Here is a 14,718-nt window from a genome sequence, read left to right on the forward strand (position 1 = left end):
TGGCTAGGTTTACAACGCTGTATTTTCTTAACAACGCAAAATCGAGGTCATGTTCCACGGTAGATTTGTGGGAAATTTATCTGTGTAGGGATGTAGTTAAAAAAATTTGAAATTTATTGTAGCAGATTTTACACGTTATTTTTTTAATGGACGGTGGTAAAAATGCCCAATTTTCGGCTTTGGCCTAAGTTTGTTTACACTTTCCGGGGCTGTGATTGGCTCAGCGGCGAGAGAGGTCACATGATTTAGCGCAAGCTCTCAGCCAATCAAGATTTGAGCCCTATGCTCGGCTTTCATGGCTACCAGTAGGTGCTCCTTCGTCGAAAAACTTGGTTTTTAATTTAAAATTTTCCACCACCAAATTATGATATTTCTCCCTTTCCTCAGCGAGGATACTTTGCATATTTGCTAGGGTGGTGGTGAGTTGTGCGAAGCTCTTGAGGACATCGGTAGCTATGGAGGGCTCAGGTTTTCGTCGAATCGAGCACGATCTAGTGAGCATTGTTGCCTGTCCAGCTCTGTGTCGGTCTGCGTACATGACGTTTTTGTTGTTGCATGCACTTTGTAACGGACTGAATCATAGATACTTTTCGTTAATTTTAGTTTTTCCTTTAACTCTATCTGAACTCCGCCATCATGAAAAGTCAAAATGCCCTGCTCACCTAGGTCTTTCATGGCTCGACAGACTTCATCATCGGCTAGGCCTAAGAGTGCTTGAACTTCGCGTGTGATAATTTCACGATCTAGATCTTTTTCTTGACATGCTTAATGTTTTCTACCACGTCAAGCAAAGCTTTGCCTCGATTAATCTTTATGTTGTTGGACTTGAACGTTATGTTGGACTTGAACGCAAGAAACAACGGCGACTTATTGATTATGAAACAGCTGTTGTGCTTTGAAACAGCTGTTGTGTGAATGTCAGTGACCGTACGCGCGGTCAAGTGGAGGTCGGCCTTTAGGGCTCAGGCTCCCATCCCCATTGCACCCATTAAGCAATTCACTAATCGAAAGTCCAATATAATACAAAATGCGGCAAGAAGAACAAGAACAAGTAAGAATGTGGCTCTTTTAGAAGAATGATATGAATGGCAGCTTGATCTGCAGTGATCCTACCGGTGCAGTTGATCAAAAGGACATAAGACCAATGATATATAAGCGACGAAGTCGCTAGATGTCTAACTCTATTGTTCTCAAGTGAGGCAAAATCACTCATGCAGTAAAAGGGCAAAACGACGATTCCGCATAAGGGCTCAGTATGGGAAATTCCGAAGCTGGCAAACGAAACCAAAAATTTTAGAAAATCTATTTAATTTAGGAAGGTAACATATATTTTGTCAGCTTACCGTATGCATTTAGAAGGTTTTAAGCCATAATTTTTGTTTGTACACGGGTTTTGAGATTTTTTAATTTTTTTACCGTGGCGTTGATATGGTTTAGAGAATATTTATATTTCTAGGAAGATTATTTTTGGGCTTATTTACAAAAATGTCGCGCTTATACAAAAATCTTGTGTTAATTTTTTATCGTAACATTAAGGAACCGTGGTAAAAGAGGTCATCTTCAATCCTGGTTCAGCCACACCCCTTCCTACAACATCCTGATGTCCGTAAATAAAAGTCTGATTTGCTGATGAATGTTAGAGGGAAGGTCTTGTCATAGGAAAAACTTAAAATGGATATTTATAATACAAATTTTCACTCCTTACATCTGAAATATTTACTAGAAGTCATATGCAGGGGGTTGCCGAAATAGGGGAGTGTTCATTCAACAAGTTGTCATAATGATATAAGACTAAGAGTACTTGCTTACATCTACCCTTCAACTTATAAAATACAAAATAAACCCAATTTTGAAATTATATTTGGTTTTTTGCAAATAAACCCGAAAACAGTCTACCTGAAAAGGTAAACATTGCCTAGGCCAGATTGGACCGTGCGAGCGCCGCAGCAATAAATGTTTTAAAAATCTTGAAACCCTATTTAACAACACAATTTATGGCTTAAAACTTTTGAAATTAATACGGCAAGCTAGCAAAGTATAACTAACCTTTCAAAATTATGTTAATTTTCGATAATCTTGGTTTTTTCTTCGTCAAACTTGCAATGTCCCGTACTGAGCCCTTATGCGGAATCGTCTTTTTGCCCTTTTACCGCATGAGTGATTTTGCCTCACTTGAGAACAATAGACATCTAGCGACTTCGTCGCTTATATACCACTGCATACGACCTGTCGACACTAAAATGAGGTTGACAATATCGGCTGTATACTTTATCGGTTGCGGCTGTCTAGGGCTAGTTTTAGCAATGGAAGTTCCTGTGTTTTCATTACGACGTTGAATCAATAAAGTTGCATGCCGTTAAGAAGGAGACGGAATGGCTCTCTTGATGAAGAGAATAGATCACCGTGATGGTGTTCTTTCTTGGCTGACTTTACTTGCGTCAGTTTTCATTACTGCATGTTCTTGTGGCTTCCTCAATATTTTTGGCATCTGCTATACTTATTTTCTGGAAAGGTTTGATAATTCAAAGGAAAAGACAGGTAATTTTTGATGCTGTTGTATTTCAATCGCTCTTTAGGACAGTGTTTAAACGAAACTCACTTTGAACCTTACTCTCTGTACTGTAGGCCAAAAGATGTGCAATGTATTTGTAATGTATGATTAAATTCTTGATTTTGCTCAACCTAGATACAGAAATTTAATGGCTTGGATTGCTCCAGGTTTCGGTTAGAATTCTGCGGTCCAAAAGACCTTAGACCAATGCGAAATTGGCTATTAATTCCATCGCGGGGGCCCCTTAGTTATGTTAAACAACACCCTAATCTCAGGAAAAACATTTTGGGCTTTTGGTGCATCAGCCCTTGTCTTGCCTGAGCAATGACGCAATTTTATGGTCGGTGTTTGATTCCATGGAAAAAAGTGCCTTAGTTTTTTACCCCGACAATCAGACTGATACACCTATCACACAATCGAATGACTGTGTGAGAAGAAGTGAGACAGGAGAAGGCAGGAGGAAGTGTGTAACGGGCTTTAGGCAGGAGGAGAAGTGAGTACAAGGGGACAGGGATGGAAGGGGATACGCATGCAACAACGCGTGAGTCGTGCTGCAAAATATGGCGTGACTCGAGCTGCATCACTGTACTTAAACAAATATGCTAGGGCAAGACCACCTAGAAAACAGGACAAGGTGATTAGCAAATAGCTAAGGTAACTTCATATTCACAGCCTACTAAGGATATACGTGTGGGACCACCCGATTCTAGAAACGGGGGATCTGTGCACTTTCCTAAACTCGAATTAAGCGATAAATTCCCATTAAAACAATGGTATTCTTGGGGTCTTTGAAATTGAGCCGAAACCGGTAACCGGTTTCATCATTTGGATCCACAACATCTTTGACAGGTGTTTTGTAAATATTCAACGAGCTTTCAACAGAAGGGCAGGCGCCAAAATGTTTAAGGCTGGTTTTCATATAACGTATTTCGACGTATTTCATCGCAATTCAGAGTCTACGATCAATTTAGATAATTTCCGTTATATGAAAACCGACCAAATTTTATGAAAACCACCTATCGTAAATAATCCTAATAGGACGTAAATCAACGTAATTCATCGGAAGAAATAAAAAAATTTTGTTTCTCCCGACAAAATACGTTGAATTACGATGAATTAAGATGAAATACGTTTTTCGGTTTTCATATACCGTGAAAATCGTGGACCCTGAATTGCGATGAAATGCATCGAAATACGTTATATGAAAACCAGCCTTTATGTTTTCTTTGTATCAGTCATGTTGCTGCTGTGGGGGCACGGGGGGCGGTGTTCCCCCCTCAAATTAAAATTTTGACAGCAACTTGCCCCCATTGGCTACACTTTTTCCAAATGATATTATAGACAGGGAATTTTTAACAACAATCGAGCAAAGTGCCTAACCTTAGTTTTTGCTCATGATTTGGGTACTTTCAGCCTTGCTGAATATTTTAAGCCTTGGATACATTTTTGTAACACAATAGAAATCACGTGATCGATGACGTCATTTCCCCCGGTCATTGAAATTTTTAATTCTTTTTTTTGAAAAATCGCTCCAACCATCTTGTTTGGCATTGTAATAGGAGCAAAAAGTTCTAAAGAATAAACTCTATCAGACCTGCAGATAACGAGTTATTGCTATTTAAAGTTTGCATGACGTCATCAAAATGGCGGTTTTGTAGTTTTCAAGCACGTGGAATTCAAAGGCTCATGGTCATAATTTAGGTTGCTTTACCTCGATTTTGAAGTTTTTTTACCTTTCTGTTATTCGGCAACTCAATAATGTCATTTGAGCTTATAAATATGCACGCCTGGGAAACTAAGTATTGAACAAAATGCATGCAAAAGGAAAATGTTCTAATAAAAATTTTTCTTCAAAAAAGCTATACTGAAGAGAAGCTTTCGTCAGCAATGAAAGACCGTCGATTCGTCAGCATTGTCGCTCGGCAATGAACTCCAACTTTTACAGCAGCTAGAGAGTGCAATATTAAATAGCACTTACATGCCAAGCATGACTTGATACCTCTTGCACTCAATCATCACAATTACAGGCAATGTTGCAGTTATCAGAATGTCTGTCGAAGTCATTTGAAGGAAACGATGCATCTAGCTTTCTCAGATCGGAAAGTTACGGGAATGAGTGCAAGTATTGCTCGCAAGCCATATTCCAAAATTTCAAAACAAATTGTTCAATAGACAGACAAATATTACATCAGGACCTTTTCGATACAGCTTCATACATGGAAGTTTATACATGCGTTAACTTGATTCATACGCATTGCATGGTCAGAGTAGCTCTTGGAAAGAAATTACATATCAAGACAGCTTCGAAAGATAACGAGTCAACAAAGAAAAAAAGTTTCGATCGTCTAGCTCATTAAAAGAACAAAAAGCTTTTTCACTCTAATAAAGAAGTGAGCTTGAATATAGAAACCGGTGCCGCTTTCTATTGCAACACGTTCGGACTGTTCCGTGCATCATCGAGTAAAAAGTTGATGCTGCAAGGCTTGCATAAATGCCATGAAATGTAAGATGGAGTTACATTCGTCATCACTATGCAAAATTAAAGTAGCCCGTAAAGAGGATTGCAAGGGTTGTGCCAAGGAAGGAAAGGATATTATGCCTTAAGTATTCTTCATTGTCATAGAGGAACAAACATACAGAGTCTAAAGAAATAGATCTTTGTTCTTGCATTCGTGTGTTCTTAAAGACGTAGACATTCGGCTTGTGCTTCATGCAGTAATGCAAGAATCAGATGTAGTCCTTATCTCAAAAAAACACTGATGTTCTTGTGCTTTTAATTTGGGCGTATAAACACACAGGTTTAACAATTATGACCATGAGAGATTCGTCAAAGTTGGAAGCATTTGCAGAAGCCTCGACAAATAACTGTGTTCTTCCCTGCCAGCATTCCATGCTATCACAGGGTGTGATAACACATCCTACTTCTACAGGGCTGGGAAACTTATTATCGACGATTTAAAAAACCAGCATATTGAGAACTTGGCTATTTCCTAGAAATTTGCTAAGAAAGCCTTGGATGGCGCACGGGAGTTCATTCGAACGGTTGTATACATTGACAAAAAAAGTGAATTCTACAACAATAAAATTCTATCAACAGATGAAAAAGAAGACATGTTTTTCTCTACTCAAACTCGCTTTATCAATTGGCGGAAAGAAACTATGTGGACCTTTAATGACCCTTTCTTGAAGAAACATAGGAACAGGTTGTTGCCTTGATGGTCATATTCTATGACACGCTTCTGCTTACCAGTTGTGATGCATCTTAGTTGTCTGGTGGGAAAAGGATCAATGCCAACAGGGCGAAACTTAGATTTGAGGGCCGATTCGTGCCTTGGGTACAATTTCTTGTCGTTCTTCGTTGACTTGTTTAACTTCAAAGCTGCCTTGATATGCAATTGCTCTCCAAGAACTACACTGATCACGCAATGAGTATGAATCGTGTTAACGCATGTATAAACTTCCATGTATGAAGCAGTATCGAAAAGGTCCTGATGTAATTTTTGTCTCTCTATTGAACAATTCGTTTTGAAATTTTGGAATATGGCTTGCGAGCAATACTTGCACTCATTCCCGTAACTTTCCGATTTGAGAAAGCTAGATGCATCGTTTCCTTCAAATGACTTCGACAGACATTCTGATAACTGCAACATTGCCTGTAATTGTGATGATTGAGTGCAAGAGGTATCAAGTCATGCTTGGCATGTAAGTGCTATTTAATATTGCACCCTCTAGCTGCTGTAAAAGTTGGAGTTCATTGCCGAACGACAATGCTGACGAATCGACGGTCTTTCATTGCTGATGAAAGCTTCTCTTCAGTATAGCTTTTTTGAAGAAAAATTTTTATTAGAACATTTTCCTTTTGCATGCATTTTGTTCAATACTTAGTTTCCCAGGCGTGCAAATATATCAGCTCAAATGACATTATTGAGTTGCCGAATAACACAAAGGTCAAAAAACTTCAAAATCGAGGTAAAGCAACCTAAATTATGACCATGAGCCTTTGAATTCCACGTGCTTGAAAACTACAAAACCGCCATTTTGATGACGTCATGCAAACTTTAAATAGCAATAACTCGTTATCTGCAGGTCTGATAGAGTTTATTCTTTAGAACTTTTTGCTCCTATTACAATGCCAAACAAGATGGTTGGAGCGATTTTTCAAAAAAAAGAATTAAAAATTTTAATGACCGGGGAAAATGACGTCATCGATCACGTGATTTCTATTGTGTTACAAAAATGTATCCAAGGCTTAAAATATTCAGCAAGGCTGAAAGTACCTAAATCAAGAGCAAAAACTAAGGTTAGGCACTTTGCTCGATTGTTGTTAAAAATTCCCTGTCTATTATGAAAAGCTGGCATAATTATAATTCCGTGAGCTTGATTTAGTCCAAATATATATTTTAATTATATATCTTCTCTCTTTTTTAAATCCTGCCAAATCAGGTATGGCTCTTGCTCGAGTTTGGCTACCCTAGCCAGCATCTACAGCAACGTGGTTGCTTTGTATTGTAGGAGATAAGGACATGAGAGCCTTATGGGTAAGCCCGGTGGAGGGGTTCATTTAACACTGTCATATTGTCTAAAGCCTTACCCAAACGTGTTTAATTTGTTGCTAACGAAGCCACGACACTTTGACCTTATGATTGCCGGTAGTTAACTTCTAATTTTAATGAAGATAGAGTAAGTTATCCTCTTTCGTAAAAACTTTTGACAAAAATTAAACTGTTCAATTTCAGCATGGACTGGGTCACTCCCGACTTCATTGATGTTTGTGTTGGGACCTGTTTCATGCTGGATCATCAATAAAGCTGGGCTAAGACTTTGCACAATGATTGCAGCATTCCTTGTTAGCCTGTCTCTTCTGATGACGTCATTCGCTACAAACTTGGACCTAGTCTTCATCTCGTTCAGCGTCCCTTTTGGGCTTGGTTCATCTGTTCTCCTAATGGCATCGGTAAAATCTGTGTGCATTTATTTTGATAAATGGTTATCTTTGGCATATGGTTAGTGTTTTCTAACATTTCTTTATTTAAAAGAAGCCCAAGGACAAGATTAAAATCGCTTCATCTTCGATTGGATAAATACGTTTCAATAACAAGTTATAACTTGAAGAAATCTAACGAAAGGGGGGCTGGAGTCTTTAGAACAACTAAGGTGAAAGAGTGTTCAGTTTCTTCCTTTTACACAAAGACATTCATAAGAAAAACAGTCTCATTCACCTCTTCAGGTCTCCAAACTGGCTGTGTTGCACTTCTCCAAGCGGATTTTTCAAGCCTTCTCGTTTTGCTACTTAAAGAAGTTAGATTTGAACGAACATTCCAAATACTATCAGCTGTATTTCTTGTTATCTGTCTGGCTGGTGGCTTGACATTTTGCCCAACTTCATATGCAGTAGATAAAGATGAGCCTGAAAAGGAAACAACGAATTTCCGAATATATATTAAGTTACTGAAGAACAAGAAGATCTGCATCTTTCTTGTGGCTAACTTCATAGTGTCGTTCGCGTATGGTGTGTCTAGCATTCACCAGGTAAGATAATGCTTCACTACTTTTATATTTCTGATTTGAAATGACGTGAAAATTAAAAAATGCGCAGGAATGAGATACTAATTTCAAGGTTACTACATAGTTTCTTAATTTTTGGGTTGATTTTAGTACAAAACGTTTGTTGAAGGTTTCTTAAATACTTAATACTAACGAACTTCATATTAGAAACACAGAAATGCAATAAAAAATCGAACACCTGATCTGTCACATGCTTACTATCATCTATTTCATCTCAAAATAATCCTGAATTAAAATTTATGAAAAACACCTTTTCTCTGTAAGTCATCAATTTAAAAAAGAAGTCTTTTGACGAGACAGCATATTGAGATTCGTGCATTTTGTCAATGGTTTTTCTCCTTCGTAAATGAAATTTTTCCGTCTTCTATTTGCATTCATTTTATGGAGTTCAAAGAAACATTCTATTTTAATTATGCTTTCGGTGATTTAATTTTTAGCATGGGAATGTGGCTAAACATGGGAAAGAGGCCGAAAAGATCGCTTCTCCGTTTCATTTTTTGAGAAACACATTTCTAATTACGTTGAATAACATATTTTCGTTTTTTAATTATTAGTATTTTATCAATAGTCTGTTTTCTTGCTTGTTCTAGGTGCAACTTGCTATAGAGAAAGGTGTCCAAGTGAGCACAGCCAAGTTGTTTCCCGTTTTTAGTTCTATTTCTTGTGGCTTAGGCCGGATCTGCTGCGGGTTTCTACTTGACCTGAAAGTTCAGAAGAAAATCGCATTTTACCAGCTTGTGATGTTTTTAACTGGTTTAACCTGCTTTCTGGGACTATTTGCGACAACTGAAGGACACCTAATCGCATATATCTGGATATACTCCGCTCTTGATGGCATGGTACAAACATGCTGCACACCTTGCCTGCGGACTATAGCGGGATTAACATTTCTAGGAGAAGCGTATTCCATGGTACTGACTGTAGACGCCGTGTCGCTCTTGCTAGGACCACCTCTTGTAGGTATGTATTTATCCTAAGCAATAATATTTCGATACATTCAAAGCATTTTTTTATCCAATGAGTTGAGATTTTTAAGGCCTTCTTATCTCTTTATATAAACGCACAGGGGAGGGGAAGAAGAGCACTGGCGGATCTAAACTACCGCCATCACTGCTCGAGCGGTAGTCAGATAGTTAAAAAAAATACAAAAACAAGGATCATTTTTATGTTTAACCTACTACTTTAATTAAACCATAGTCAAAACTGGAACATATTTGCTCGCGTAGTCAGCCTTCCTCGACCAATCAAATCATCAGAAATCAAAGCCAACCAGGGGGGAAGCACACACATTTTGTTGACAACCAATGAACAAACGAGTTGATTACCGCTCAAATGGGGGGTGTAGTAATTCCGCTCAAAGGTTACAGAAAGATGGGGGGATGCCTACATATTCTGCAAGTGGGCAAACTGTAACTTTAAAGCCGATGTGACCCATTATTTTGGAAAGTACACAAATATTGGTAGGAATATACTTTATAAGAATATTAAGACTCAAAAATTCTAAAATTCAAGAAAACATCCGGCCCACAAAGTTAGCTAAAAGTTTGATTCTTTGTTTAACGAATGTTGCTCTCAATAATTACAAATTTTATATGGCTTTTTAAATTTATAATTTTCAACAGGTTTGATTTTCATAAGTAATTGTGCAACTTAATGCGAGTTTTAGGTGACATTTCAAAATTCTGCCAAAGACATCTTTTTGTTTTCTTACTCTATGGTGTTGCTTAGGCTAAATTCTGTAAACGTTTCTAGAATATCCAGTCTCAGAATAACAACATTAATTTGTTGCTTCTCAAGGTTGTTGTAATGGTACTTGAAATTCGCCGCTTGTGTCTTGTAAATGGGCTACATAAAAAATTATGGAAAATAATAATTATTCTAGAAAACGGGGTGTGACCAGGAAATGGGTGTGGTCTAAAGGGTGTTGTCGAACCTCAGATTATTACCTGGATCCACCACTGAAGAGGGTAATTCGTTGCTTTTTTGTGCTGTCTTTTAATAGCTAGCAGAAATGACAGTTCGCAAAGCATACCTTGCTTACATATTAGCAGTGCCTGACATTCGTGCTGCTTCAATATTACGGTGGTGTAGGGAAACCACCACTGCTTCTCGCCGCGCTTAGCCTCTTAAGTATATAGGGGAGGATGAACGCGGAAACTATTTGTGGAACCAAGCTCTTACTAGAGAGCCCTTTCTACTTGGCCACTAACGAGAAATTTTCCTAACAAAATGAGAAAAAATGCCTTTTTTATTTATCAAGTTCGAAAGTTACGACTTAATTGTTCGAAAGTCGAGGCACGATTGGATAACGGGCATGGCCGTTAGTAAATTTTATTTGAAAGAGCTGTATTTCCTTCAACCAAATCTTAGCATGAAAAAATTGATAGCCTAAAATATATCATATCCTGTATGCATTTATCAATATATCTTGTACATTGTTTTTAGGGTTAGTGGTCGAGAAAACAAGAAGTTACAATGCATTCTTTTACATGTCTGGGACACCATACATAGCTGCTTTTATAGCGCTTCTCCTTCTTCGATGTGTTGTATCACTGTCACAAGATGAGACAAGCAGTGACAAGAGAGAGAGAGAGAAAACGAAGAGCAGTTATTATAAAGGTCGGATAAAACCACAAGTCATTTCTTAGTTAGATGTTAATGGATAGAAATATGATAGGGATTTTTATTTGTACAGAAAAATCTACCAGCATAATAACACTTCTGTTGCCTTAAATATCTTGTCACAGAGAAGGAAATTTAATTTTGTTTTATTACGAACATAAAGGAAAGAGGTACACCAGTAATTACTTTCAAATGAAAGCATGATTTAAAACCCATTAATACTTTTATATTGTTACCTGTTGTAGTTTGATCTTTTGTCAAAATTTTCTACAAAAAGTGAGTCTTTTACAGTTATTAAAATTAGCATATATTTAATTGTAATTTTGAATTATTAGTTATGCTTATGTGTTGAATATTTTTATCATTTTTATTTTGGCTCTTTTTTTCCGTCAATTCCTTCCCTCGTCGCAAAGATTAATGTTTAGCTCCTCAAAGTTTACCGTCAACTGCCCCATTTTTGGAAATCTCTTTGAGCTTCAACTATCACTGCATTTTACCTTTTATGTACATTTTACACGGCTATATTAGTAATTGTCATTTATTCGAATAATTTTAGCTTGGCCTTCTGAGCCTCAAATGACAAAGTAGTATATTTTTCCATGACTTATTTGAATTTCATTCGAATTCCTCGATATTTTCAATCCTGTTCATTGAATGCACCTTTTGCGGAGCTAGTAGACTCAGTATTACTGTTCTAGAAGGCAGGTATAAGGTCTTGAAAACTTTAAGATGATGGAAATCTTTTTGAACAGCGATCAAAAGATTTTTCCTCAAGATGGATTAAAATTCCTCAATATGGATTAAATTTCCACTCAACAAGCAAATACAAGCAACTTGAAGCGGTGACTTACACTATCACATTCTCTCGTTTTACGCGATCACAGAAAAAATGTGAAGCAAATTGTACCTGAATGTGATAGTGTAATAGGGCCTTTAGGAGCACGCCATTTTGATGCTAATTGTTTTTGTTGTCATCACTTATGATATATTGGAAATGAATGTCGCGGAGGCAGCGTGGGGCCTTACTTCACTTTCTTCTCACAAATCTGATGTTACAAATGATAAAAGCTTAAGAGGAATGAAACGTTTTAAAGGGCCTACCGGGAAATTTTCCGAGTCCCGGTGGGCCACCACGCCCCTGTCACCATCTGATTAAAAAGGAAACAAATAGCTTAAGCCCCGTTTACACTACACAAACAAACCTGGGTTCGCCCCAGGCTTAATCAACCCATCTCGAAAGATAAAGTGTAGTGTAAACGCAAACCTGGGGCGAACCTTGGATAGTTTCTTCAGGACGTATGCGTACTGATAGAAACAGTGCCTATTCCAAAACAAAGCAAAGCGCAAAAGTTTTCTTACTGTGCGAAGCCCTCACTAAGAATAATTGTTTTTAAAGTCGATTTATTGTACTTTGTAAACTTCACAAACAATATACACGTTGACCGCCGCCATTTTGTTTATCATCACCTTCAATTTTTGTGTTACGCATGCGTCGTTTTCAAACTAACCAAGGTTCGCCTCGATTCCGCTTAAACTACATTTACAGTCGACAGTTGCAAGTGTAAACGCATCGTGGCTCAACCCGGGTTACTTTGAACCTAGGGTGAATGCAGGTTAGTTTATATAGTGTGAGCAGGACTTTGAAAGTGTGTTAGCACGATTAGAAAGAATACTTTGATAGCACTCTTGCATCTGTACAAACAAATTCGGGGTTCTTCATGGCTCGTTTATGAGACCCTTGCCTTTTTATCTACACCTCTTACTCTCGTTCTCACGATAATATCAAAGTTGATTTTTGTGCAATTTATTTGTTGAAGCTTTTTTCAAATCATTTCAATTTCTGAGCAAATATATTTGCTCATTAACAAAAAGTAAAGCTGTGGTTTCTTCATTAAAATCCTAACAGCTAGAGCCGGTCGCATCTTCCATGAAACTTTCTTAAGACTGGCTGCCTCTGATTGGCTTGATAGCCAAAATGTAAGCAAACGTTCCATCCAGCGCACGTAGCGCATGACAGAAGGAGTGCGTTACATTCTGTTGGGTTATTTGTGATAACCTCTGTGCGGGTGTCGACCAGAGCATCAAACATTTCTTTGTGAAGTCTCATACATCTGAAGTAATGCTTCCCATTGAAAGCTTGGTCAGCAGATCCTGCAGCAATTGCACCCATTTCTCTGTTTCTTCTTTGGTCACACATTTATGAAATGATGTCCACGGACCAACTTCTGCAGTCTCTTCTTCCTCGTCGCTTTCTTCTTCTTCTTCCTTGTGGACAGGAAAAAACGATGGTCTTGTTGGTGTCATGTGTCGCGTGTCCCGTCATTATCGTCTATGGTAGCTGGTTAACGACGCCTCTTCTCATATTTGAAAGAATAGATTGCTTTGTCGTCAGCATTCCTGACCGAAAACGTTTTTGCATGCGAACGTCATTGTACGAGATAGCGTGGTCACACTTGTGCAAGGGTATCGACAATTTTCTTGCTACCAGTTAATCTGTGAAACGTTAATTACCGTAAATCCTCGAATTGCCCCCCCCCCTCGAAAAAGCCCCCCCTCGTATAAGCCCCCACCCTAGAACTACAAATTGTCAATCTGAATTTCAAGACAATAACGAGCTTCACCCAGATCTTTCATGCAAAACCGTTTTTGCAATGCTTCTTTCTCATTTTGCAATAGCTGCTTTCTACTACAAGCTAACAGCATATCATCAGCGTATAAAGCAATGATCATAAACTCTGCTCCCACACGCTTGATATACAAACAAGAATCAGCTTGACATTGGTCGTAGTCGTTACTCTTCCTGTATGCATCCATTGTTTCGAATCAACATCTTGATGCTTGCTTCAATCCATAAATACTTTTATTCAACTTGAAAACAAAATTTTCTTTGCCTTTTTCTTTGTAGCCTTTTGGTTGTAACATGTAAATCTCTTCTTCTAGTTCTCCATTAAGCAACGCTGTTTGTACATCCATGATGCAGTTCTAAATCCAACTGATTTGCAATAGCAAGTACGGAGCGAATTGATGTGTATCTTGCTACAGGAGAGAATGTCTCTTCATAATCACTACCTTCTTCCTGAGAATAGCCTTTAGCAACGAGACGTGCTTTATATCTCTCAACTGCTCCATTAGCATCATGTTTAATCTTGAAGACCCAACGACATCCAACTGGTTTACGTCCCTGTGGGAGTTATATTTGCAAGTGAATTCAATGCTTCTTGAATTGTTGTAGGTTATTCGGTATTCTCATAACTATCAGCATTTAAAGACTCTTCAAATTCCCACAAATCACCAGTAATAAAACCATCTCTTTCTGGAGGCTTTCTTGTACGGCTTGAGCGTTTAGGATCTTGCAAGTCCTCAGCATCTGGACTGGACTTTCGGCATTTCAATTGTTTTCATTATCTGTTTCAAGGTCTGCAACTCTTTCATCATCCTCAGTTTAGTTTTTTTTTTTTTTTTTTTTTTTTTTATATCCAGATAAAATGTTACAATACAAATTACATTCTACATTACTTGCTAATTACTTTACGATACTACAGGTACGATACCATGGAGAGCAATGGACAATGCCAACCCCATGGCCATTACATGCAACTAGAGAAACAAATACGAACGCTACACTTACACTTAATCAATGTTACAAAAAAAGAAAAGAAGTATATATATATAGAAGATTACAGGTACAAGATAATACGTTTTGAAAAACTGAAAAAAGCAAATAAGTGGGTGAGACACAAGACTAAGGGATATTTGATGAAACTGATTTTATGATCATTCAAAGCGTTCCGTTCTTGAAATATACAGAATAGTAGATTCCAAAATGAATTTATTTACTTCAAATCGCAATTTTTTTGTCGCCGTACAAAAGAATCTGTAAAAGGATAGGATTAGGAACGTTGGTAAATTCAAAAGAGTGCAGTACTGGAATGACACAAGCGAGGAGGTCATGTCTTTGTTTTTCAAAAGAATGGCATGAC

The 14,718-nt window shown here is 37.8% G+C and overlaps 1 protein-coding gene and 1 long non-coding RNA gene across 2 annotated transcripts in view; one reads left to right on the top strand and one right to left on the bottom strand.

The window, feature by feature from the left end:
• LOC135691464 (uncharacterized) overlaps positions 1 to 14,718 on the bottom strand; it is a 79,986-nt gene that overhangs the window by 20,968 nt on the left and 44,300 nt on the right. The window contains exon 3 of the long non-coding RNA XR_016144460.1: positions 7,771 to 7,958. This is a non-coding gene — a long non-coding RNA (uncharacterized LOC135691464). The remainder of the gene's footprint in view (positions 1 to 7,770; positions 7,959 to 14,718) is intronic.
• On the top strand, positions 1,638 to 11,260 carry LOC135692421 (monocarboxylate transporter 10). The gene is made up of 5 exons (XM_089111774.1): positions 1,638 to 2,538; positions 7,288 to 7,554; positions 7,779 to 8,080; positions 8,707 to 9,076; positions 10,562 to 11,260. The coding sequence occupies exons 1-5, from the start codon at positions 2,373 to 2,375 to the stop codon at positions 10,762 to 10,764; spliced, it is 1,308 nt and encodes a 435-aa protein (XP_088967900.1). The 5' UTR covers positions 1,638 to 2,372; the 3' UTR covers positions 10,765 to 11,260.

Source organism: Rhopilema esculentum, chromosome 3 (genome assembly GCF_057945365.1).
Source record: "Rhopilema esculentum isolate cy_ngs chromosome 3, ASM5794536v1, whole genome shotgun sequence".
NCBI classification, from domain to species: domain Eukaryota; kingdom Metazoa; phylum Cnidaria; class Scyphozoa; order Rhizostomeae; family Rhizostomatidae; genus Rhopilema; species Rhopilema esculentum.

Excerpts from the sequence above, each read along its gene's own strand:
- LOC135692421 (XM_089111774.1), top strand. The coding sequence starts at position 2,373 with ATGGCTCTCTTGATGAAGAGAATAGATCACCGTGATGGTGTTCTTTCT. Across the intron at positions 2,539-7,287 it reads TAATTCAAAGGAAAAGACAG|CATGGACTGGGTCACTCCCG; the intron begins GTAATTTTTGAT and ends GTTCAATTTCAG. Across the intron at positions 9,077-10,561 it reads GCTAGGACCACCTCTTGTAG|GGTTAGTGGTCGAGAAAACA; the intron begins GTATGTATTTAT and ends CATTGTTTTTAG.